At 52.1% G+C, this 24,585-nt stretch overlaps 1 protein-coding gene across 1 annotated transcript in view; it reads left to right on the forward strand.

Moving 5' to 3' along the window:
• Positions 1 to 2,857: 2,857 nt before the first annotated feature.
• ADAP1 (ArfGAP with dual PH domains 1) overlaps positions 2,858 to 24,585 on the forward strand; it is a 93,952-nt gene continuing 72,224 nt past the window's right edge. Inside the window, exons 1-3 of the mRNA XM_064153729.1 lie at positions 2,858 to 3,271; positions 17,801 to 17,931; positions 20,944 to 21,035. Of these exons, the coding sequence (XP_064009799.1) occupies positions 3,187 to 3,271; positions 17,801 to 17,931; positions 20,944 to 21,035 (308 nt within the window). The 5' untranslated portion in view covers positions 2,858 to 3,186. The remainder of the gene's footprint in view (positions 3,272 to 17,800; positions 17,932 to 20,943; positions 21,036 to 24,585) is intronic.

Here is a 24,585-nt window from a genome sequence, read left to right on the forward strand (position 1 = left end):
GTTAATTGGATAGGGCTGGGGGGATAGGTTGGCCTGGATGATCTTGGAGGTCTCTTCTAGCCTGGGTGATTTTATGATGGCTCTGTTCTCCTGCTCTGCCTGTCCTTTATGAAACCTTCCCCTCTCATCACTGACAACAGGTTCTGTTCTCTTTGATTTTATTACAAGATATAAATTTCTGTCTGCAGCTCTGCTTTCCAGCACAGGGAGGAGATAGAAGGATTGCTTAGCAACCAGGAGAACAAAAAATTAAGAGAATCAATAAGACTTAATGGAAAGCTAAAGAGAGACTTTAAAACCAATCACTCTCTCTCCTCCCAGCCCCTGCCCTTGTTATGTTCATGATGACGTGCAGCATCCTGGCTGCTGCATGAAGAATTCAGTAAGTGCCTATTCTGGAAAAGCCGGAAATGAAAACCTAACCTAACTTGGATTGAGGTAAAGCTCTGATCCTGTAAGTATTTACACCAGGGAGCCTGACTGCAGCATGGGTGTGGAGAACTAGGGCTAAAATGCTGTGCTGGAGCTGATCGTACTCAGTGGATGTTAGAAGCCAGTGTTCTGATCCAGGCTCAATTCAAGAGAGATGCTGAGGTGCTGGAAGGTGTCCAGAGAAGGGTGACTAAGATGGTGAGGGGCCTGGAACACAAATCCTATGAGGAGAGGCTGAGGGAGCTGGGGGTGTGCAGCCTGCAGAAGAGGAGGCTCAGGGCAGAGCTCATTGCTGCCTACAACTACCTGAAGGGAGGCTGTAGCCAGGTGGGGTTGGTGTCTTCTGCCAGGCACCCAGCAACAGAAGAAGGGGACACAGTCTCAAGTTGTGCCAGGGGAAGTAAAGGCTGGATGTTAGGAGGAAGTTGTTGGCAGAGAGAGTGATTGGCATTGGAATGGGCTGCCCAGGGAGGTGGTGGAGTTGCTGTTGCTGGAGGTGTTGAAGCAAAGCCTGGATGAGGCACTTAGTGCCATGGTCTGGTTGATTGGCTAGGGCTGGGTGCTAGGTTGGCCTGGCTGATCTTGGAGGTCTCTTCCAACCTGGTTGATTCTATGATTCTAGTGGCTTGGAGGTTGAAGACGGTGAGGGTCTGAACAGAGCAGCTGAATTTCCCCACACAAGGCCTGTGTGTGAGACTACACTTTTGTGAGTGTAATTCCCCACGTTTAGTGTGGCAATGAGTTTGCAGACATCATTAACCTACACGTGTAACACCAGCAAACCCCAGCGTGATGCGTAGTGCTGTGTGGAGTCAGCAAGGAGCAGTCCAATGCTGGTTAAAAAGAGCCAAAAATCAACTTGGTTGCAGTCGTTTGTCTGACAGCACAAATACAAAGGTCATTTAGGAAAATTTATTCCTGGCAAGGAGAGGAGGGGTGGGGTGAGGGAGGGGGGGGGGCATTGTAGAGGCAGCAGGACATGATTCTGCCCATGTTTTGAGGGTTCATGCTTTGTTTGCTGTTTTGTTCCTGTAAGGTGTTCCCCAGAATCTGCTCACATCTGTGTATGTTTGCAGGTGATTTGGTTGTGGAGGTGTTTAGGCAACCAGCAATAGAACAAGGGGACACAGTCTCAAGTTGTGCCGAGGGAGGTCTAGGCTGGATGTTAGGAGGAAGTTGTTGTCAGAGAGAGTGATTGGCATTGGAATGGGCTGCCCAGGGATGTGGTGAGGTTGCCATCCCCTGGAGGTGTTGAAACAAAGCCTGGCTGAGGCACTTAGTGCCATGGTCTGGTTGACTGGACAGGGCTGGGTGCTAGGTTGGGCTGGATGATCTTGGAGGTCTCTTCCAACCTGGTTGATTCTGTGATTCTATGATTCAGGGATTCTGGGCACTCTCCTCCTGCATATGCTCACATGCACACCCTGAACCCTGCGGGGAGCATCGGCAGTGTGAGCTGAGCTTGCAGGAGGGTGCTCAGCTCTATTTGAGGAAGCAGAGATGGACGATTTGAATGAGGGACTTGCTTTGCAAAACCAAAAACGTCTCTATAAGCAGAGCTGTCTGAACCACAAATAGGCCATAGCAGTGTTGCAGATGCCTGTGACCCGCACCTGAGAGGAAGGTTTCAGGAGGGTTTTGGGCAGCAGCAAATGAGGCACAGCTCTGACCCCCTCATTGGGCAAAGGCTTCCCACTTTACCCTCTTGAATCACCTTTAGCTGGTAAGACAGACACAGGGGCAGTGCCCAGCTGGTGACATGAAGTGGTCCAAGTTGTTGAAGTCCTCCGTTCCATCCTGCTGACACAGCCATAATGCCAAGGGGGAACTGTAATCCTACCCCAAGGTTATTTTCTCCCCCAGTACTCCCTCAGCAGCATGGAAGGGTGTGAAACACGCGGGAAGGTGCTTGGAGGACAGTCTTGCCAGTATGCAGACATTGGAAGGTGGTGATGAGGGAGCATTTTGGAGAATGAATTGGTACCAGTTCACTATTTCCAAGTACCTCTAAATGCCAATAACATCAAAGATGTTCCCCCAAAGCACAGCTCCTGAGCCTGCCAAGGTTCTTGAGACGTGAGGCCTCATTCAGCAAGGTCTGGGGTGCTGTGCGACACAACCTACCCCCTGGAAATACCCCTGGCCCTCTCCCTGCCCACTGCCGTACTAGCTCCCATCCCGTGGGCAGGAGCATCGCCTCCACGGGCAGTGAGGCCAGGGCGCATCACGATCACCCCAAACTAAACCCGGGATAGGTGCCGCCGGGGAACGGGGAGCGCGTCGGAGGATGTGGACTCCCAAGGAACTGGCGACGGCGGAATAGGGGGGGTGTGTGTGGGATGCCCAGATGGTTGGGGACCCCCCACGGGGACGGGTCGCCCCGGCGACGAGCTGCCGCTGGAGGTCGCGGGCGAGCGGCGCACGGACTCGCCAGCCCCCCGGGCCCGGCGGAAGGCGGAACGGGCGCGGTGCCCGGACGGGCGGCTCCAGCTCCAGCAGCAGCAGCGGCGGCGGCGGTGGCGGCGGGGTGAGGAGGCGTCCAGGGCAGAATCCGCCCCGGCGAGTCCCCTCCCGGCCCGACCCGGCCCGCCGGAGGCGTTCACCTTGCTCGGGGCGAGCGGGGCCGCATGGAGCAGCCCGGGCGCGCCGCCCGCCTCGCCAGCGCCCCCCGCCCCGCGCTATGAAGCTGCTCTAGCCGCGGCGGAGCCGAGCGGAGCCCCGCACCGCCTGTCCGCCCCGCTGCCCGCCGCCCCCATGGCGAAGGAGAGGAGCAGGAAAGCGCTGCTGGAGCTGCTCCAGCGGCCGGGCAATACGGCGTGCGCCGACTGCGCCGCCCCGGGTAAGGGCAGGGCGAGGCGAGGGGCGCGGGCGGCGGCCGCACCTGCCCGCACGGCGTGGCGTGGCGTGGCGTGGTGTGGCACGGCATGGCATGGCATGGCACGGCGCGGCGTGGCACGGAGGCAGCGGCAGGGTGGGGGGTCTGTCAGCTCCAGGCACGGCGGGGGACTGCGCCTCGACCCTCCCCTCCACCCCGGAGCGGACCCTCCCCTACACCTCCGGGGCAGGATGGAGGGATGGGGATGCGCTGTCGCGGTACCCACGGACGAGCCCCGGCTGAGGTGTTTCCCCCCCACCCCGCCGCCTCCCAGCCCGGCTCCTCGCCCGGCCGTGGCAGCGCTGATGTCATCCCCGGCAGGTCCCCGCGGTCTGCAGTGCAGTCCGGGTGTCGTTAACCCGGCAGCAAGCGGGCGGCTGCGGGCTAGGCTGTACGCCGGAGGCTGCCCTGTGCTGGCTTGTCCACCGTGTCCCCTCGCCAGCAACGTGGGGTTTGTCGCTGTTCTTGCCCTGTCAGTGAGCAAACAGACTGGGGGAAGCAGAGGTATTGCCCTGGGCATCCTGCCCACCAACCTTTGCCCAGCGTGCCATCGGTGGGTGCCAGCCTTGCGCGCTGCCGTACAGAGGACAGGGCCGAGGTGTCTGGAGTCCTCTCGGTGTGCAGAGGGGAGGAAAGCTCTGCGTCTTCCTCGTCTTTGGATGGCGAATTGTCGAGGCTGGGATATGAGCATGGGAAAGCCTTTCCTCTGGCTGAGCGGGGTCTGTGTGGCCTGTGGGGACCTGCCTTTGTGAAGAAGCTTAGAAAATTGGATAGCAAATAACTTTCCTTTTTGTTTGAAAGAAACAATAATCACCACACAGAAACCCCTACATTTGTGTTAGCTTGAGCAGGATGGCTCCGAAGGGGTGTAGAGGAAAGATGTCCTTTTCAGTCTCTCATTCTCTAGGTTAAAGGAAATCCAGCACAGCAGCTGAACCGTGGTTTTCCTCAGCTATTGTTTTATTTAGGGTTTCGAGACCTCTTGGATGCCACCATCCTGCTCATACCATTAATAATCATTTTATGTCCCCTTAACCTACATCTCAGGACACTGCAGTTCACTTTCAGACGTGTTGTGTCCCCTGGTACCCATCTGGAAAGGACAAAGAACTTTCTGCATGGTGTGGACTGCTTTGCAGCGCTGCGCTGCTCTGCCTGCTCCCACCTCTCTGCTGCCTGGTGTTGCTGTGCAACTGTACCAAGCCCACCTTTGGGGTATCTTGCTGAACATAGCTTGGGCTGTGTAAATGATTTCTTTCTGGAGAAGATCTCAGAAGCCTGGGCCACTCATTGATGGGGTAATTCTCCCTTGCCCTGTGTGTAATAGAAAGCTCCTCTGCAAAGAGGGATGTTTCTCAGCATCAGCAGGATGGAGATGAAGCTGTAGGTCAGTGAAACAGCTCATGTCAGGGAAAGAGGGGTGCTGGTAAAAGCTCCAAAAGGGCTTCTTAACCAGCAGAATTTTGCTTCTGGTGACATTTGTGGAGATGCCTTGAGTGAATCTGAAACTTGGAGAGAATTTGGGCCAGTGTCTTTTGTAACGTCGGATGTGCTATATTAATAACATTCAGCTTCTCTTCTGTGCTGTCACAGAATTACTTCCCTGGGACTGGAACTCTGTTCAACAACCCAATTTCTTTAGTGATCACTTCAGTTTCTTTGGCAAACGAGAGCTATTCATGGTGCTGTAAATTGCTCATCCACCTAGGAATGACAATGAAATTGAGATGCCCTGGGCTACTTGACAGAAGTTATGTACTTTTTGTTTGTAGATTATATATAAAATATTCAGTTGGAATTGTGTTACCTGTCCTGGACAGAAGTGGCAGGCCAGGTTTTTCTGGGTATGAGATAATGTGGGATAGATAAGGTGTCCAGAGAGCCTCCAGTTTGGGGTGCAAGTATGTTCTTTGCTGAGAAGTGGAGTGCACAGAAAGATGAAGGTGAGAGCTGGGGCTGCATGGGCATCTAGACGTTGGAAAAGTACCAAAGTGGGGGAAATAAAGTGAGAATGAAAGAAGAGAGTGGAGGAGAATGAGCAGAAGATGAGGAAAGCAGAGTGTGCTTGTGCCTTCCCATGTGCGTATCATCATAGTGCTGATCTGGTACAGCTGGGCTTAAGAGAAAGGTCAGGGTCCTGATTTGTTGTTGCTGCTTCTCACACGGGTGTGCTCCTTTCTTTGAAACCTCTGTTAATACAGGATCCACGACTGGCCTGGTGGACAGAAAGATCACCATGAGCCAGCAATGTGCCCTTGTGGCCAAGAAGGCTAATGGCATCCTGGGATGTATTAGAAGCGTGGCTTGTAGATCAAGAGAGGTTCTCCTCCCCCTCTACTCTGCCCTGGTGATGCCACATCTAGAATATTGTGTCCAGCTCTGGGCCTCTTTAGCTTGGAGGAGAGGAGACCAAAGGGTGACCTCATTAATGTTTATAAATATCTGAAGAGTGGATGTCAGGAGGATGGATCCAGGCTCTTCTCAGTGGTGTCCTATGAAAGAGAGCCAATGGCATCCTGGCCTGCATCAGGAACAATGTGGCCAGTAGGACAAGGGAGGTTATTCTTCTCCTGTACTCAGCACTGCTCAGGCCACACCTTGAGTGCTGTGTCCAGTTCTGGGCCCCTCAATTCAAGAGAGATGTTGAAGTGCTGGAAGGTGTCCAGAGAAGGCCACAAAGCTGGTGAGGGGCCTGGAGCAGAAACCCTATGAGGAGAGGCTGAGGGAGCTGGGATTGTTTAGCCTGCAGAAGAGGAGGCTCAGGGGCGACCTCATTGCTGTCTACACCTACCTGAAGGGACATTGTAGCCAGGTAGGGGTTGGTCTCTTCTCCCAGGCAAGCAGCAATAGAACAAGGGGACAGAATGTCAAGTTGTGGCAGGGGAGGTCTAGGCTGGATGTTAGGAGGAAGTTGTTGTCAGAGAGAGTGATTGGCATTGGAATGCGCTGCCCAGGGAGGTGATGGAGGCACCATCCCTTGAGGTGTTGAAGCAAAGCCTGGCTGGGGCACTTAGTGCCATGGTCTTGTTGATTGGCCAGGGCTGGGTGCTAGGTTGGCCTGGATGATCTTGGAGGTCTCTTCCAACCTGGTTGATTCTATGATAAGACAAGGGGCAGTGGGTGCCATCTGGAGCATAGAAGGTTCCATGTGAACAAAAGGAAAAACATTTTTCCCTGTGAGGGTGACAGAACACTGGAACAGGCTGCTCAGAGAGGTTGTGAAGTCTGCTTCTCTGGAGGCATTCAAAACCTGCCTTGATGCATTCCTGTGTGACCTACTCTCGGTGATGCTGCTGTGGCAGGGGCTTTGCACTAGATGATCCCTCAGGATCCCTTGCAATCCCTAGTATGATGTGATTCCGTGAAGAGGTAGCCATTTAGCTCAGGAAGACTGACAAGAAGTAGGATAAAAGTAAGAGGGGAGTTCTCTCAGTCACTTTAATTCGTGTGTTTGGGAGGAGGCAGCTGGGTTTTGCTTCTTCTCTTGCAAGTATTTGCTTCAGGAGTCAGCCAGTCGGTGAGAGTTGTTTTCGTCCATTCCCTGCTGTTAAAAAAAGGTTAATTCCTTGCTCTTTAAATAAAGCTGCTTTCTTTTGTTACTGTTTCGGCGTTTGGGTGAGGCTGGGAGCCATCGCCCTGGTCTAAAGGCTCGTCCCAAGTCTTGGACGCTTGTGTAACAAACCCCTGAGTTCCCGACGCAAAAGAGCTCGCAGCTTGGCATCCGTGCAGCTAAACCGTGACCGTGCAAAAAGAACTATCAGAGCTTGGCATGGACAGGGAGCATCGGGGAAGGCTGTTCTTTGCCTCCTACACTAAGTACCTTCATCCCCCGCAGATCCATTGCTTCTCCTCGGAGACATCTCAGCAAAACCTGCTGATTGCCTGGGTCTGGGCCAGGTTTTGCCACTTAATTGTGATTGAGGGTTATTTAAGCAGCCAGGATCCACAAGCAAGGCTTCTGTGTTGAAGACCTGCTCCCTTGTTTGCACAGGGTAGCTCCACTTGGAGCTGAGCAGATTGTGGAGTCGAGTGTGATGCTCAGGAAGGTCAGACCCACGTCTTCCCCAGCACCAGTGCCTGTGTCTGGCAGAAAAATCTGTCGTGCAAAAGCAGAGCTTCTAAGAACTCCTCCCAGATTTCGAGGGCACATCTTAATTAGGGAGAAGAGGCTTAGTGGCCCTCACCATGACAGCTGGGAATGTAGAAGGGATGGTAAAGGAGATGCTGAAAGTCAGAGTGGAAAAAAACCCTCTGAGAGGTTGCATTTTTCCCTTACAGGTTTGTTTGTATCGTAGTTTGGTGGTGGTGGTGGTGGTTATTGTTTGCTGGTTTGTGATTTGTTTTGGTTTGGGCTTTTCTTTGAAAGTTGCCAGCCTGGTTTTTATCAGTTGTATCTTTACAAAACCTTAATTTGCATGGAAAGGTTATTTTGAATTAAAAAAAAAGGTCAGTTGTAAAAGTGTCAGCCTTCTGTAGTGAATAATGAGCTTGCATTGGCGACACCTCTGAGGCTGAATTCTGAGATAGGAGCTACTGGACTGAAATCAATACTCATGGCATCAGCTGCCCTGTCATTAGGCTGAACGTGAGCCAGCAGTGTGCCCAGGTAGGCAAGAGAGCCAATGGCATCCTGGCCTGGATCAGGAACAGTGTGGCCAGTAGGACAAGGGAGGTTATTCTGCCCTTGTGCTCAGCACTGTTCAGGCCACCCCTTGAGTGCTGTGTCCAGTTCTGGGCTCCTCAATTCAAGAGAGATGTTGAGGTGCTGGAAGGTGTCCAGAGAAGGGCGATGAAGCTGGTGAGGGGCCTGGAGCACAGCCCTGTGAGGAGAGGCTGAGGGAGCTGGGGGTGTGCAGCCTGCAGAAGAGGAGGCTCAGGGCAGAGCTCATTGCTGTCAACAGCTCCCTGAAGGGAGGCTGTAGTCAGGTGGGGTTGGTCTCTTCTGCCAGGCTAACAGCAACAGAAGAAGGGGACATAGTCTGAAGTTGTGTCAGGGAGGTCTGGGATGGATGTTAGGAGGAAGTTGTTGTCAGAGAGAGTGATTGGCATTGGAATGGGTTGCCCAGGGAGGTGGTGGAGTCACTGTCCCTTGAGGTGTTGAAGCCAAGCCTGGCTGAGGCACTTAGTGCCATGGTCTGGTTGATTGGCCAGGGCTGGGTGCTAGGTTGGGCTGGATGATCTTGGTGGTGTCTTGCAACCTCATTGATTCTATGATTCTCACTCCTGAAAAGGGGTAGGAGTCACTTCTGTCCTCCAGAACCAGGTATGCTCCTGGCCCAAGCTGGCACAGATGAGTTTCCAGTGAGCAGCTCTGGTGCTTTCACCTTGCCTGACTCGCATGGTCTGGTCTCATGGGCCTAGGCTGCTGGGACCACAGTGCTGCACCTTGGACTGTTCTCATGGTGGGCAGCTTGGCAGGTGCCAGCCTTTGGTTACAGCTATGTGTTTGGAGATGTGAGGAGTTAAGCACAGAAGCATGCATGGACATGCAGAAAATCAGCCTAGAACCTAATCAACCTGGTTGATGCTGTGATTCTGTGTCTTCCCTGCTGGAGCTGGGGCGTTGCACGTTGGTTTGCAGGGGGTTTGTTTTGGTGGGTTTCAAGATGTGCTTTCACAGAGAAGGCAGGGTGGTAAATGCAGTCTTAAGTGCAAACTTTGCAGCCTCCCTGAGTTGTGGGTGTGTAATGGCTCTCCATGTATTAGAATAATCTTTTCTTCTTCAAGACTAATGTGGCAGTTCAGCTTTTATGTTTTTTTTCCCTCCTCCTTCTCTTCTCTAAATGGTTCTTTGTCTCAGGCAATCTTTCCTCACATCATGAGATGGATGGTTATCTCAGGCCATAACAAGACCTTGAGTATTTCTCTCTTTGCTCCATTTTGCTATGACTTAGGCTCCTGTTTCCAGGGAGTGACAATAATTTTACATCGTAGGAGGACAGGGAGGCTCGGAAGACAGAAATGGAAATCCCCTCGAAGAAATCCTGCAGCAGTTAAACCCCTCCAGCAGCAGTTTGTGTGGCTTCTTGTTCTCCTTTTCATCTTGTTTGGGATGGATTACTGGGGCATGGACCCTGGGTGACATCAATCTCTGTGCCCAAGGCTCAGAGGGAATGAGGGGTGGAGGAAGAGCAGAAGGTCAGGCTGGATGAGGCTCTAGACAGCCTGATCTAGTGTGAGGTGTCCCTGCCCATGGCAGGGGGGTTGGAACTAGGTGGTCCTTGTGGTCCCTTTCAACCCTGACTGATTCTGTGACTCTAAGGTGTGCAGTGGAGAGTAGTCTGGTATCAGAGCTTTGTGCTTCAAAGCTGAGCAGATCTGGTATTTTGGTGTTTCAGAATCCATGCAAGCCTGAGGGTGGGTGGTGTGTGGCTGAGGTCCTGGTAAACACCTTTCCTGCAGGCCCAGCACCTTCTCATTTCTAAAGCAGGTGAAGCTTTTCCATTCCCTTGACATCCTGAAGTGAAAGTGGTGATTAGAAGGAAACATAGGAGTGTTGGGGGAGTGGGGTGCTTGATGCTGTCTGCAACCACCTGAAGGGAGGTTGCAGCCAGGTGGGGTTGGGCTCTTCTGCCAGGCAAGCAGCAATAGAACAAGGGGACACAGCCTCAAGTTGTGGCAGGGGAGGTCTAGGCTGGATGTTAGGAGGAAGTTGTTGTCAGAGAGAGTGATTGGCATTGGAATGGGCTGCCCAGGGAGGTGGTGGAGTCACCGTCCCTGGAGGTGTTGAAGCAAAGCCTGGATGAGGCACTTAGTGCCATGGTCTAGATGACTGGCTAGGGCTGGGTGCTAGGTTGGCCTGGCTGATCTTGGAGGTCTCTTCCAACCTGGTTGATTCTATGATTTGCTCAGGATTCAGGAGGGCACTGAAAGGATTAGCTCTCAGCCCTCTTCTTCCCCCATCCAACCACCAGTCCTAAAACCACAGATCAGGAAGACAACTGACTGTGTCAGCAGGTCCTACCTTGTGCTGTCACCTGCAGCAACATCTCCCCATCCCCTCTGTGGAGCATTGAGGGGCTCTGCCTCGCAGCCAGTTCTCTCTTTTGCCCCCACTACCTCCTACTGGAAAGCTGTTCCAGAGCCTCATCACTCTAATGGCGTGAAACTGGCTTTTCATTTTCAAGCTAAAAGTGGAAACTTGTTCCCACACCTCCATTGTCCTCTCACTTAAACAGTCTTTACATATATATATATATTTAACCCCCCCCCAGGATTTTGCCATCTCCCTGGCTGTAAGCAGAGTGCAAGGGTAAGAAGGGCAATAAACCCCACAGCAGCTGTGTTTAGCTGGAGCCACTTTCTACAGGGAAAAAGGACCTTTTGAAACAAAAGAGGTTTCATGTGATGGTGTTTTCTGTCTGGTTCTAGTGCTGGGTCACAGCCCAGCTGTGGGCTGCAGGCAGCAAGCAGAGGGTCTGCAGAGACCTGCCAGCTGAATAAAAAGACCTTGGCAAGTTTAGTGCCTTCACTGAAAAATTTTCCTACTTAGAGAGGAGTGTTGGTGGGAGGTTGCTTGGCTTCAGTTTTAATGCCTTTTATTGTTATTTTTAAACATGCATGACCAGAATCTGTTTATTAAGTTCCTAATCTTTCTCTAAAGTAAATAGCAACAGAACTTCAGGGCTGAGCATTGAAGTTCTCCTGGCTGGGGCAGTGGAGCAGCAAGCACAAAGGTATTTTTGCTTGTGTTGATTGTACTGAAACCCCAGTGGTTTTTGTCCTGTGTCACAGGGCATGAGCTACTTTTCTACTGCAGAGTAAGGAAGGCTCTTGCCTACCTCCACAAATCCACAAGCCCTATGAGGAGAGGCTGAGGGAGCTGGGGGTGTGCAGCCTGCAGAAGAGGAGGCTCAGGGCAGAGCTCATTGCTGTCTACAACTCCCTGAAGGGAGGCTGTAGCCAGGTGGGGTTGGGCTCTTCTGCCAGGTAAGCAGCAACAGAACAAGGGGACACAGTCTTGAGCTGTGGCAGGGGAGGTCTAGGCTGGATGTTGTTAGGAAGTTGTTGTCAGAGAGAGTGATTGGCATTGGAATGGGCTGCCCAGGGAGGTGGTGGAGTCTCAGTGCCTGGAGATGTTGAAGCAAAGCCTGGCTGAGGCACTTAGTGCCATGGTCTGGTTGATTGGCCAGGGCTGGGTGCTAGGTTGGCCTGGATGATCTCGGAGGTCTCTTCCAACCTGCTTGATTCTAGGGTTCTTCTCTCCCCTCTAATTAGTTGTTACCACCTCAAACGGGTGAGAGAGATCAGAGCAATCTGCTGAATCTCCATCCCAGCAAAACGCTGGCTGGTGTGAGGGGCATGCAGCCAGGCAGCTAATTAAGGGCCAGACCATCATTAGTGTGCTGGAGAATGCATTAATGGGTTTTACTGTGCATTGGCCACCTTCTCACAGGCATTTGTCTTGGTGAGCAATGTATTGTGCTATGTATATATGATAGTAACTGTGGATGAAGGCAAACCGTGAAGCAGAGGCATCTGAGTGACTTTTGGGACTCTTGAGTTCTTGCTCTTCTCTCGAGGCTGCTTTGAGCCTTCTGCTGCTCTGCTTCATGTGATTTTACTTGGGCTGATGGCATCTTGGGATTTTCAAACCAGAGCCCTGTGTTTATGTTCTGGCTACAGGAGATAGAGTTCTTAAAGGAAGAAAGAAAGAAATCTCACTGCCATCCTATTTCCAGTCTGCTCTCCTTTTGGCTTGTATAAATTGTCAGCTGTCTTACATCAGTTCTTCTTGTTTACTCTTTTCTGGGTCTAACCTTCCTTTCCCCCCTCCATTGGCTGTTCTTGACCTCAGTACTATTGGGTTCAAGCTGCGGAGTTCATGGTTCTCTGGGCTGGGTTTTCCTGGAGCTTGTGCTGGCAAAAGGTGCTGAGTAGGGAAGTTAATTTCTGAATTCAGCTGTGTTCTACTTTTGCTTTGGATACTTCTCTAATCTCTGGCTGTGCCTGCTCTTTCAGAAGAGTGAGATGGGAAAATACCACCTCAGTGCCCTTCTGAGCTCAGAGAATCATTAAGGCTGGAAAATACTTGTAAGATCATTGAATCTAACTGTAAACCAACTACCATGTCCACTAAACTGTATCCTGAAGTGCCACATCTACAGCTTCTTGAACAGCTCCAGGGGTGGTGACTCTGCCACCTCCCTGGGCAGCCTGTTCCAGAGCTTCATTACTCTCTCAGTAAAGACATTTTTTCTGATGTCCAAGCTACACCTCCTCTGGCACGACTAAAACCCATTCCCTCTTGTTCTGTCACAGAAACATGCAGGTTAGCAAAGCCCCTCAGGATCACCAAGTCCAACCTAGAACCCTGCTCTACAAGATTCACCTTAAATAATATCCCTGAGCACCACATCCATCACTCCATCAGCTCCAGAACAACCTCCTTTCAGATAGTTGTGGAGAGCAATGAGGTCTCCCTTTAGCCTTCTCTTCTCCCAGCTGAACAACCTCAGCTCCCTCAGCTATGCCCTTCAAACCCTTCACCAGCCTTGTTGCTTTTCTCTGGACGTGCTCCTTGACCTCAATGTCTTTCCTGTATTGTGGTGCCCAGAAATTATCACAGCACTCAAGCTGTGGCCTCACCAGGGCTGAGCACAGGGGCACAATCACTTCCCTGCGTTGGCACACTCGTATATAGGGTTGGAGTCTGTGGTTATGTCAGATCTGGAGGTCAGTGGTATCATCTACCATGTCCCCCAGATGAGAATTGTTCATGTTGCTTGTGATGGACAGCAGACATGAAGAGAGAGGGACTGTGATGTGCTTGAGGAGCTCCATAGCCCACATCAGCCTCCAGCCTTACAAAGGGGTTTGGAAAAGCATCCTTGTAGAAGTGGTTGCTCACTCCAGCCAGCAGCCATCTGCCTGGGGATCTGTCACCAGTTCCTGCAGAAGATGTGTGGGTGTAGAGGTCTCACAGCAATGCTGCTCCGAAAATGATGTCAAAAGTGTGGGCAGTGGGGGTGAAGGGGAAGCAGTGTTGGCAGAGCCCTCCAGAAGACAAAGTCAGGAGTCCTCCACCCTCCTCTTTCCTGTCCCAAGGGCAGAACAGAGGTGTGGTGGAGGTCACAGGGAAACACCAGGCCAGAGGCTTGCATCGGTCCATAACCCTCTGGCTTGTTCAGATGATGCTTAGAAATTGATTGTGGCTTTCAGCTAAACTCCAGGAAAAGCCTGGGCTGACTTCTTTTCCCAGGCAGCTGTCTTCAGCCAGGAGAGCAGGAGTCTTGAGAGCTCTCTAATAAATCATTGTCACAGTGGCATTTCAGGGAGACTTTCCCTGCTAGGTTTTGGATGAGGGCTAACTCAGTGCCAGAGTCCTTTGAGCTCTCCTCCTGCATGGTGTTCCCTTTGGCACTAAAAAAGATTCCCACATTTGTGTGGTTTTGTACTGTGGCTCTCACAGGGAAGTAGCACAGGAGCAGCCATGGATCCACAGCTCTTACATCCCCCCTAGCTGCATGGTTTTGGATCTCAGAGAGAGGTATTTCTGAAACCAGAAGAGTAATGAAGAGAAAGTTGGTACTGGGCACACTGCTGCCTCATCTTCAGCTACTCTCTCCCACCACCTTGAGGTCCCTCTCTGCCTGGCTGCTCTCAGCCACTCTGTCCCCAGCCTGTGGTGCTGCTTGGGGTTGTTGTGGCCAAAGTGCAGAACCCTGCACTTGGCCTTGTTCAATCTCATCCCATTGGCCTCTGCCCACCCATGCAGCCTGGCCAGGTCCCTCTGCAGGGCTCTTCTACCTTCCAACAGATCCACAGCTGCTCCCAGCTTGGTGTCATCTGCAAACTTACTGATGCTGGACTCAATCCCCTCACCCAGATCATCAATAAAGATGTTGAACAGGACTGGGCCCAGCACTGATCCTTGGGGCACACCACTAGTGCCAGCTGCCAACTGGATGTGGCACCATTCACCACTACTCTCTGTGCCTCACCCTTTAGCCACTTCTTGACCCATACCAGAATCCTGGCCTGGCTCAGGAGCAGTGTGGGCAGCAGGACAAGGGAGGTTCTTCTGCCCCTGTACTCAGCACTGCTCAGGCCACCCCTTGAGTGCTGTGTCCAGTTCTGGGCTCCTCAGTTGAAGAGAGATGTTGAGGTGCTGGAAGGTGTCCAGAGAAGGGCAATGAAGATGATGAGGGGCCTGGAGCAGAGCCCTGTGAGGAGAGGCTGAGGGAGCTGGGGGTGTGCAGCCTGCAGAAGGGGTGGCTCAAGGCAGAGCTCATTGCTGTCTACAACTCCCTGAAGGGAGGCTGTAGCCAGGTGGGGTTGGGCTCTGCTGCCAGGCAAGCAGCACCAGAAGAAGGGGACAGAGTGTCAAGTTGTGCCAGGGGAGGTCTAGGCTGGATGTTAGGAGGAAGTTGTTGTCAGAGAGAGTGATTGGCATTGGAATGGGCTGCCCAGGGAGGTGGTGGAGTCACTGTGCCTGGAGGTGTTGAAGCAAAGCCTGGCTGAGGCACTTAGTGCCATGGTCTGGTTGATTGGCCAGGGCTGGGTGCTAGGTTGGGCTGGATGTGCTTGGAGGTCTCTTCCAACCTGGCTGATTCTATGATTCTCACTCCTGAAAAGGAGTAGGAGTCACTTCTGTCCTCCAGAACCAGGTATGCTCCTGGCCCAAGCTGGCACAGATGAGTTTCCAGTGAGCAGCTCTGGTGCTTTCACCTTGCCTGACTCGCATGGTCTGGTCTCATGGGCCTAGGCTGCTGGGACCACAGTGCTGCACCTTGGACTGTTGTCATGGTAGGCAGCTTGGCAGGTGCCAGCCTTTGGTTACAGCTGTGTGTTTGGAGATGTGAGGAGTTAAGCACAGAGGCATGCATGGACATGCAGAAAATCAGCCTAGAACCCAGTCCCTGGCAGCAATAGGATAAGTGATGTGAGCCCAGGTGTGATGCGAAGCTGAACTGCTTCATCCTCACGAGAGGAGCAAGGTAAGAGTGTGGGGGTTGGGGCTGGTGGGGCAGAGCACCCACTGGTGTGGCTGGGTGTTGAGTGGCAGTGGTTGCTGCTGCAGTGTGCTTGGCTTGATTTGACAGGCTTATATTTGTCAGACCTGAGCTGTAGTTGTTTGGATCTCATGTGAGGATGAGAAACGATGTGAAACAGGAACCCCCCTCCTGCGTTTGTGGCTGCTGCTGCCAAGGGAGCTGTGGTTGATGGGACTTGTACCAGCTTGGGAGCTTGCTCCTCTCTCCTGGGTGGGGACCCAGCTGCTTCTGTTGAGGTTGTTCATTTAGCTTTTGGGGTTTTATCTGAACACAGCCACCTCTGGGGAACCCAACTGGTCCTCCCTGGAGTGTGTGAGGGAAGTTGGTGGCTGTCCCCATGGGCAAGGGCTGGTAGCAGCCCTTGACACTCAGCCTGTTGCTGCTGCAGTGGCATAGTCAGCCTCTTAAAGATGGATCTGGAGGAGAAAGCTCCTTCCCTTGCTTTCTAGAAGCAGTTTCTGTGCTGTGAGGAACAAGTATTTGGTGTAATTACTGTGGGAGCACAAACAGCTGGGGATAGCCCAGGGGAAAACCTGTCCCTACTGCTCACAGCATCATGATGCAATGGGATGGCCATGTGGGGGTTTGGAGAAGGATGATGTGAGGGGACTTGAGGGACGATGGGGTTGAGAGCATCTCCCCTGGGGGGACATTGAGGATATAGGATTTAGAGACCTGGAATGTAAGCCCTGTGAGGAGAGGCTGAGGGAGCTGGGGGTGTGCAGCCTGCAGAAGAGGAGGCTCAGGGCAGACCTCATTGCTGTCTACAACTCCCTGAAGGGAGGCTGTAGCCAGGTGGGGTTGGTCTCTTCTGCCAGGCACCCAGCAACAGAACAAGGGGACAGAGTGTCAAGTTGTGGCAGGGGAGGTCTAGGCTGGATGTTGTTAGGAAGTTGTTGTCAGAGAGAGTGATTGGCATTGGAATGGGCTGCCCAGGGAGGTGGTGGAGTCACTGTGCCTGGAGGTGTTGAAGAATACCCTGGATGAGGCACTTAGTGCCATGGTCTGGTTGATTGGCCAGGGCTGGGTGCTAGGTTGGGCTGGATGATCTTGCAGATCTCTTCCAAGCTGTTTGATTCTATGATCCTAGTGGCTGACTCAGTGGCTTGCAAGGAAGCTCTTTCTGCTGGGCCACAGCTGAAATGGCAGGCACTGACATTTGCTAGTCCGAGTTCAAACAAAGATCCCTGTATGAAGTTTATTGGTGAGGCAGTGCCAGGGACACTGCTGGATGTGTTCTGCCCTTGTCCCCTGCCCTCCTCCAATTCCTCTCCATCTCCCTCTGCTTCAGGCAGTACCTCTGCCAAGGAGGAATTGGAGGGACTTGTGTTTAAAGTGCTTTGTGTGAGATGTCAGCTCAGGGCTGTAAACAGTGTGTGGTTTGACTCAGAGAAAGCACAGAGCTGCCACTGGCAGCATTTTTCCATCAAGGCAAAGGCTGGAAGCCTCCTGGCATGGAGCAGCCGTAGCTGTGGGAGGAAAGGCTCTCTGTGGAGCACTGCCACTGCAAAAAGTAAACCAAATCAAATGAAAATGAATCCACAGCAAGGTGAGGAAGCAGCACAGCAATTTCCCTGAGCTGTTTGTTTTAACTGGGGTTTCTGTTCCGTGCAGTGCCTGGGTGGGGATTTGCTGATGGGAGATGAACATTCACCTCTTCTCTTCGTGTGAGCATGGTTTTGGAGGTCTCAGGCATATGCAGTTGTCTGGGTACTGGATTTTTGTGAATGACAGCTGCACTTGAGGTTGCAAATCTGTTAATTGTTAGTTTAGTATGAACAGAAGCTAGCACACATCTCTGCTTTGCCTCTAGAGTTATTCAGTGCTTTTAAAACAAGGGAACTTGGTGACTCTTGAGCCCTCCTGCTGTATCCTGCCCTGCCTTGTCACTCCTCCCTCAATGTGGCCAGTAGGACAAGGGAGGTCCTATACTCAGCACTGCTCAGGCCACACCTTCAGTGCTGCGTCCAGTTCTGGGCTCCTCCATTCAAGAGAGATGTTGAGGTGCTGGAAGGTGTCCAGAGAAAGGCAGCAAGGCTGGGGAGGGGCCTGGAACACAAACCCTATGAGGAGAGGCTGAGGGAGCTGGGGGTGTGCAGCCTGCAGAAGAGGAGGCTCAGGGCAGAGCTCATTGCTGTCTACAACTACCTGAAGAGAGGCTGTAGCCAGGTGGGGTTGGTCTCTTCTGCCAGGTAAGCAGCAACAGAAGAAGGGGACAGAGTCTGAAGTTGTGCCAGGGTAGGTCTAGGCTGGATGTGAGGAGGAAGTTGTTGTCAGAGAGAGTGATTGGCATTGGAATGGGCTGCCCAGGGAGGTGGTGGAGTCACCATTCCTGGAGGTGTTGAAGCAAAGCCTGGCTGAGGCACTTAGTGCCATGGTCTAGGTGACTGGCTTGGGCTGGCTGATCTTGGAGGTCTCTTCCAACCTGGTTGATTCTATGATTCTGTGATTCCATCAACCAGTCAAATGCAATTCTCTCCTTCCTTCTTGCTTTCAGACCCTGACTGGGCATCTCACAGCCTAGGGATCTTCATCTGCTTGAACTGTTCAGGAATCCATCGCAATATTCCCCAGGTCAGCAAGGTGAAGTCCGTCCGTCTGGATGACTGGGATGATGCTCAAGTGGAGGTATGTGCAGCTGAGACTTGAAGTGCCAGAGAGTTTGGGTTTGCTGTGTCCTACCAGCAGAGTCCTTTCTAAAGGTGCCACAACAGACATGACCTCAGATGATGGTCCTTCTGTGGCAGGGGGGTTGGACTCGATGATGTCTTTGGGTCCCTTCCAGCCCCTGACAGCCTGAGATCTTGTGATGTGTCTTGATAATTCCTGAATGTGGAAGTGAGCTCCATGCTGCTGGTTGAAGAATGGGATAGCCATTGCATGAAGAAACTGCCAGGGTTTCACCCACCCCTGTGAAGATATAAATGAAATAGTGTAGAAATCACTGATCTTAAAGAAATTGCCTTCTACTGTTTCTTACATCACCTCTAGCCCAGACTGGAGGGTGAGCAGAGCTGCCCCTGCCCAGCTCAGCTATTTCTGCCTTTGTTTCACTCAGTGTTAAAGATTCTTAAACTCTGCATCTTGAAGAACTGAGCCCTCACAGTCTGAGTTCTCTCTATGCCATGCACAGGTCTAGCTTTGGGTGATGTTGTTAAAGGCAAGCCCACCCAGGAAACCAATCTGCTTTGACTCTTGGTGTCTCTAAAGGCATGAAGGATGCTACCAGTCCCTGCTCTTTATCTTTCAGGTTGTAGATTTGAACATTCCCTGGAAGCCACAGCTCATGGAGTCATGTGTCTCATGAGGAAAATGGAACCATAGAATCAGTCAGGGTTGGAAGGGACCACAAGGAGCAGCCAGTTCCAACCCCCCTGCCATGGAGCCTCAACCACCTCCCTGGACAACCCATTTCAGCCTCTCACCACTCTCATGCTCCTCACAGCCAGGCTCAATCTCCCCACCTCCAACTTTGCTCCTTTCCCCCCATTCCTGTCACTCCCTGAGAGCCTAAAAACTCTCTCCCCAGCTTTTTTGTAGCCCCCCTTCAGATCCTGGAGGCCTTTGTGTTGCATGAGGTTTTCCTTCCAGGGTATTTTTGAGCCTAGAATTTGTAACTTGAGAAAGTCACAAACAATAATGAAGAAAAAAAAAACCCCAAAACTTGAAGGGAAAAAAACCCAAACCCAACCCAAAACAACAAAACCAAACAGTAAGAAGAGGCTTAACTTCTTGTTCTAAGGGTGTGCTTGGCACTGGATACAAGACAGAAGGTATTTGACATGGCTGCCTGGAAAAGAGTTGGGTTTTTTTCCCACACTTTAGAAAGTGACTTTTTAAGGATATAGAGGAGGGACTTTTTAGGCTCTCAGGGAGGGACAGGAGTGGGGGGAATGGAGCAAAGCTGGAGGTGGGGCGATTCAGCCTGGACATGAGGAAGAATTTGTTGAGCATGAGAGTGGTGAGAGGCTGGAATGGGTTGCCCAGGGAGGTGGTTGAGGCCCCATGGCTGGAGGTGTTTAAGGCCAGGCTGGCTGAGGCTGTGTGCAGCCTGCTCTAGGGTAGGGTGTCCCTGGGCATGGCAGGGGGGTTGGAACTGGCTGCTCCTTGTGGTCCCTTCCAACCCTGACTGATTCTGTGATTCTGTGGCTTTCATTAAAGTTTATGAATAGGGAAAGAAGTGGTTTTGTTTGTAGAGGTCCTAAAGAGATCAGAAGGAAAGGAAAGCTGGCAATGCAGAGAGGATTTTTATGTGTTAAACACTTCTTGCTCCTTTCTGAGGTTGCTGGCAGGGCTTTGTAACAATTCAAATACCCTTTGGAAACAAGTGATGTGATGCAAAGCAAAGAGCATATTGTTGGAGACCATTGACTTGCTGGGGCTGCAGCACTGCAAGACAGTGTCAGGCTTTGCCCTTTGGTTCCCTAATTTCTGCACTGGATCCCTTGGGAGCCATCTCATTCCCATGTCACTGTGTGCTCCCTTCTGCTCCCATGGGGACCAGAGGGAACAGTGCATGTGTGACAGGGACATGGACCTGTCCTCACTGTCAACACTGAGCCTAGGGGAGGCCTGGCAATAGAAATCAGTATTGACTTCTGAGCCCTGATTTGCAGGTGCAGCCATCACAGCATCCCTTCTATGGACAGTCCTGGGGAAACTGTGTCCAGTTCTGGGCCCCTCAATTCAAGAGAGATGTTGAGATGCTTGAATGTGTCCAGAGAAGAGCAGCAAGGCTGATTTAACAAGAACAAGTGCAGGGTTCTACACTTTGGCCACGACAACCCCAAGCAGTGCTACAGGCTGGGCACAGAGTGGCTAAGAGCAGCCAGGAAGAAAGGGACCTGGGGGTGCTGGTAGAGAGTAGCTGAGCATGAGGCAGCAGTGTGCCCAGGTGGGCAGCAGAGCCAATGGCATCCTGGGCTGGCTCAGGAGCAGTGTAGGCAGCAGGACAAGGGAGGTTCTTGTGCCCCTGTGCTCAGCACTGCTCAGGCCACCCCTTGAGTGCTGTGTCCAGTTCTGGGCTCCTCAATTCAAGAGAGATGTTGAGGTGCTGGAAGGTGTCCAGAGAAGGGCAGCAAAGCTGGTGAGGGTCCTGGAGCAGAGCCCTGTGAGGAGAGGCTGAGGGAGCTGGGGGTGTGCAGCCTGCAGCAGAGGAGGCTCAGGGCAGAGCTCATTGCTGTCTACAACTCCCTGAAGGGAGGCTGTAGCCAGGTGGGGTTGGTCTCTTCTGCCAGGCAAGCAGCACCAGAAGAAGGGGACAGAGTGTCAAGTTGTGCCAGGGGAGGTCTAGGCTGGATGTGAGGAGGAAGTTGTTGTCAGAGAGAGTGATTGGCATTGGAATGGGCTGCCCAGGGAGGTGGTGGAGTCCCTGGAAGTGTCTGAAAGGAGGCTGGGTGAGGCACTTGGTGCCATGGTTTAGTTAACTGGAGGGTGTTAGGTGACAGCTTGGCCTCAATGACCTCAAACACCTTTTCCAACCCAATTAATTCTGCGACTCTAGGAAACCTCTCAGTAAGTGAACCGAACTGAGGCCCCATCCCAATACATTTATTACTCCTCAGCAGCAGCAGAAGACAAAGGAAAATACCATTAACATTTTAAAACTGTTTTCTCTCTCTTTTTTTTCCCCCCCCACAGTTTATGGCCTCGAACGGGAACAATGTAGCAAAAGCAAAGTACGAATCTAAAATGCCACCGTTTTATTACAAGCCAACGTTTCTTGACTGTCAGTAAGTAAATACCTTTGCTGGTAAACAGCATTTATTTGTTTGTGCAGCTGCAGCCTCTGTTAACGTTTTTAGTTCTGGCACGAAGCTTTTGGGTGGTGGTTTTTTTTTCCCCCCTTCGCTTCAGCCACAAAGGAGGTTTCGTTTCTAAAAGGCTCTGAAAGATCTTTGTTCTCCTGCGCGCATGTGGTAGAGTTTATGCTACGTGTGGGATCTTGCTTAATAAGTGCAAGTTGAGATGATGCAGGGGAGTCAATAGTTGGGCTGGTCCCCAGCCCTCTTCCAAGTTTCTGAGGCTACAAACATGCCAGTGTCTACCCATTGATGTTCCTCTGCCTTTTCAAAAAGGTCCTTCTGCATCAGAGCGGGAGCTGCGTATCAGCTGCATGAGATGCTAGGTTATGTACAAGGCAAAAGTGCACTGCAATTGTGGAACTCTCTGGAATGTGTCCAGAGAAGGACAACAAAGCTCATGAGAGGTCTGGAGCACTGCCCTGTGAGGAGAGGCTGAGGGAGCTGGGGGTGTGCAGCCTGCAGCCGAGGAGGCTCAGGGCAGAGCTCATTGCTGTCTACAGCTACCTGAAAGGAGGCTGTAGCCAGGTGGGGTTGGGCTCTTCTGCCAGGCAAGCAGCAACAGAAGAAAGGGGACAGAGTGTCAAGCTGTGGCAGGGGAGGTCTAGGCTGGATGTTGTTAGGAAGTTGTTGTCAGAGAGAGTGATTGGCATTGGAATGGGCTGCCCAGGGAGGTGGTGGAGTCACTGTGCCTGGAGGTGTCCAAGCAAAGCCTGGCTGAGGCACTTAGTGCCATGGTCTGGTTGATTGTCTAGGGCTAGGTGCTAGGTTGGCCTGGATGCTCTTGGAGGTCTCTTCCAACCTGGTTGGCTCTATGATTCTGTGCTGGATCTTAGTGCCAAGGTGGTGGACTTTGTCTTCTTGCCTGAATGAAAAAAGGATCTCCTCTGTGAAGGCAAATGAAAAGAAATTGTCTCCTGCACAGTGCAGGATAATCCTCTCTGCTAAGCTGGGGTGGATTTCACAGAGCAGGAGGGCTGAGTGGCCAGCATGTGCTGTACCATCTAGGGAGGCACAAGAGGAACTGAAACTGGTTTTGAGGGTCCTGCAGACTGCCAAGGTGGGGTTTGTATCTTTGTGAAACCAGTCTTTGCCCTGGCTTGGGGAAGGTGAGGAAGATGCTGTGCTTGTGTGGGTGAGGCTATGAAAGGTCTGGGCTGTGATGCAGTAAAGACTCATTAGGGAAAAATAATGCTTCAAACCCAGGGGCAGGAAGACGTGGCAGGGTCTTGCCTTGTGACAGTCAAGGGCAAAACCTGTCTGCTCCTGCCTGTCCACACCAGGAGAGCAGGATTGCTGCTTGTCCTCCAAACACAGACAGGCTTCCTACCTTTCTTCACACTCTAAGCATAACATTGGAATGGACCTCTGGAGATCACCTGGTCCAGTTCCTTGCTAACGTAGTTAGATGTTGCACTGCAGCCTGAGATGCTGTTTTGTCCTTACAGGGCAGGGTGACATTTGGTATTCAAGTTATTCAGGAGCACGGTCATGGCTGTTTTCCATGACCCATCCCTGCTCAAGGGGGTGCAGAGCTCCTACCAAGGGAGCCTGGCTGGAAGTGAGACAGGTCCCTCTGCAACTTGGGGCATCCTGAGCTGTGCACCCACCTGTCCTTGTAGGGGCCAGGCCAAGAGGCAGCAAAAGCTCACCCTGCAGCCCAAGCAGCTTAGAGACCACAAGTGCTTGCATTTGGTCTGCTGTTGAGCTGAAAAAAGTCTGTGGCTGGTTCTGTGCTCGCTCAGTTTGGCCTCCTTTGATAATGCAGCTCAGACTTTGCCACTACAATGTTTTTCCTCTTACATCCTGTGGTGCATTTGCACTCCAGGGAGCTTTGCTGAGCAGTGGCTGAGCTCCAGCTACAGCCCTGTCAAAGCTGTCTGTGGGCACAGAGGGACCTTGCTGGCACTTGGCTGGTGCCACTGGGGCAGCTGCTCTGTCCACAACCCTTCCTGATGCCTGATGGAGAGGTACCTTGAGTGGCTTATAACCTGTGAGAAACAGGAGCAGGAGAGTTAAGGAATTTTGGAGTTTGCTTCTTTTCTGTTACTGCATGAGTTACTGGTTGAGGCAGGGCTACTCTTCCTGCTAGCAGTTGGAAAACCAACCTCTGGCTCTTTGTGCTCCCACCTTGTGCCTGTTTTGCACTGGGACAATGTTCAGCCTGGATGTCCTCATTTCTGAACCGAGCTTGGAGCTCAGCTCATGTGGGTGTTCTCTGGACTGCTGCTTCTGGGTCCCTGCAGTAGCCACAGGGTGCTTTGGGATAGATGAGACCTCTTGCAGGAGCAGATCTCAAGTTGTGCCAGTCTCAAATTGTGCCAGGGGAGGTCTAGGCTGGATGTTAGGAGGAAGTTGTTGGCAGAGAGAGTGATTGGCATTGGAATGGGCTGCCCAGGGAGGTGGTGGAGTCGCTGTGCCTGGAGGTGTTGAAGCCAAGCCTGGATGAGGCACTTAGTGCCATGGTCTTGTTGATTGGCCAGGCCTGGGTGCTAGGTTGGCCTGGATGATCTTGGAGGTCTCTTCCAACCTGTTTGATTCTATGATTCTATGATCTCCTTCTGACATCACTGCAGTATAAGCCTCTGTGGGTACATTTCCTACTGGGAATGTTGCTAGGATAATGAGCCAGGTATTTTTCTTGCTGCAGTTTGAGGCTGCCTGTGCCTTCCAACAGATGCATACTAAACAAGAGCAGGGGAGTGCTGCTTTTTAAAGGGCTGTATATTTAGCTTTCTGCCCGCCTCGCTGCAGTCCAATCACTGCCACAGCATAAGCTGTTCCCAGCTCCCAGCACCATGTAGCATCGTGGTGGGTGCCACCTCCATCCAGCACTGGCACCCTGCTGCTGTGTGCCAGCCCACACTCTGCAGCAGCAAGAAGTTTGGATGCTTCTAATGACAACAAACCTTGCTGGCCAGCTGCAGTGGCTGGGCAGAGTTTGTGGGAGCTGCCTTCAGGCTTGGCGTGGCAGGCTGCTGTCATACCACAGTATCACAATATCATCAGGGTTGGAAGAGACCTCACAGATCATCAAGTCCAACCCTTTACCACAGAGCTCAAGGCCAGACCATGGCACCAAGTGCCACGTCCAGTCCTGCCTTGAACAGCTCCAGGGACGGCGACTCCACCACCTCCCCGGGCAGCCCATTCCAGTGTCCAATGACTCTCTCAGTGCAGAACTTTCTCCTCACCTCCAGCCTAAATCTCCCCTGGCACAGCCTGAGGCTGTGTCCTCTTGTTCTGGTGCTGGCCACCTGAGAGAAGAGAGCAACCAGGCACAGCGAGGACAGGCTGTTTGTTCAGGTGAAGCTTCAGTCCGTGGTGCTGCTTCTGCAATCCCTCTCCCTTGGTTTTGTGCTAGTTTGAGCCTAGCTGGGATGTTTTGGTGAGAAGAATTAGATTCTAGGCTGTGAAAAGGAAGCAGTGGTGATGACTGCTTCACTCAGAGGCTTGCTGAGATGTATAAAGCAAGAACATA

This window comes from Pogoniulus pusillus, chromosome 13 (genome assembly GCF_015220805.1).
Source record: "Pogoniulus pusillus isolate bPogPus1 chromosome 13, bPogPus1.pri, whole genome shotgun sequence".
Lineage (NCBI taxonomy): Eukaryota > Metazoa > Chordata > Aves > Piciformes > Lybiidae > Pogoniulus > Pogoniulus pusillus.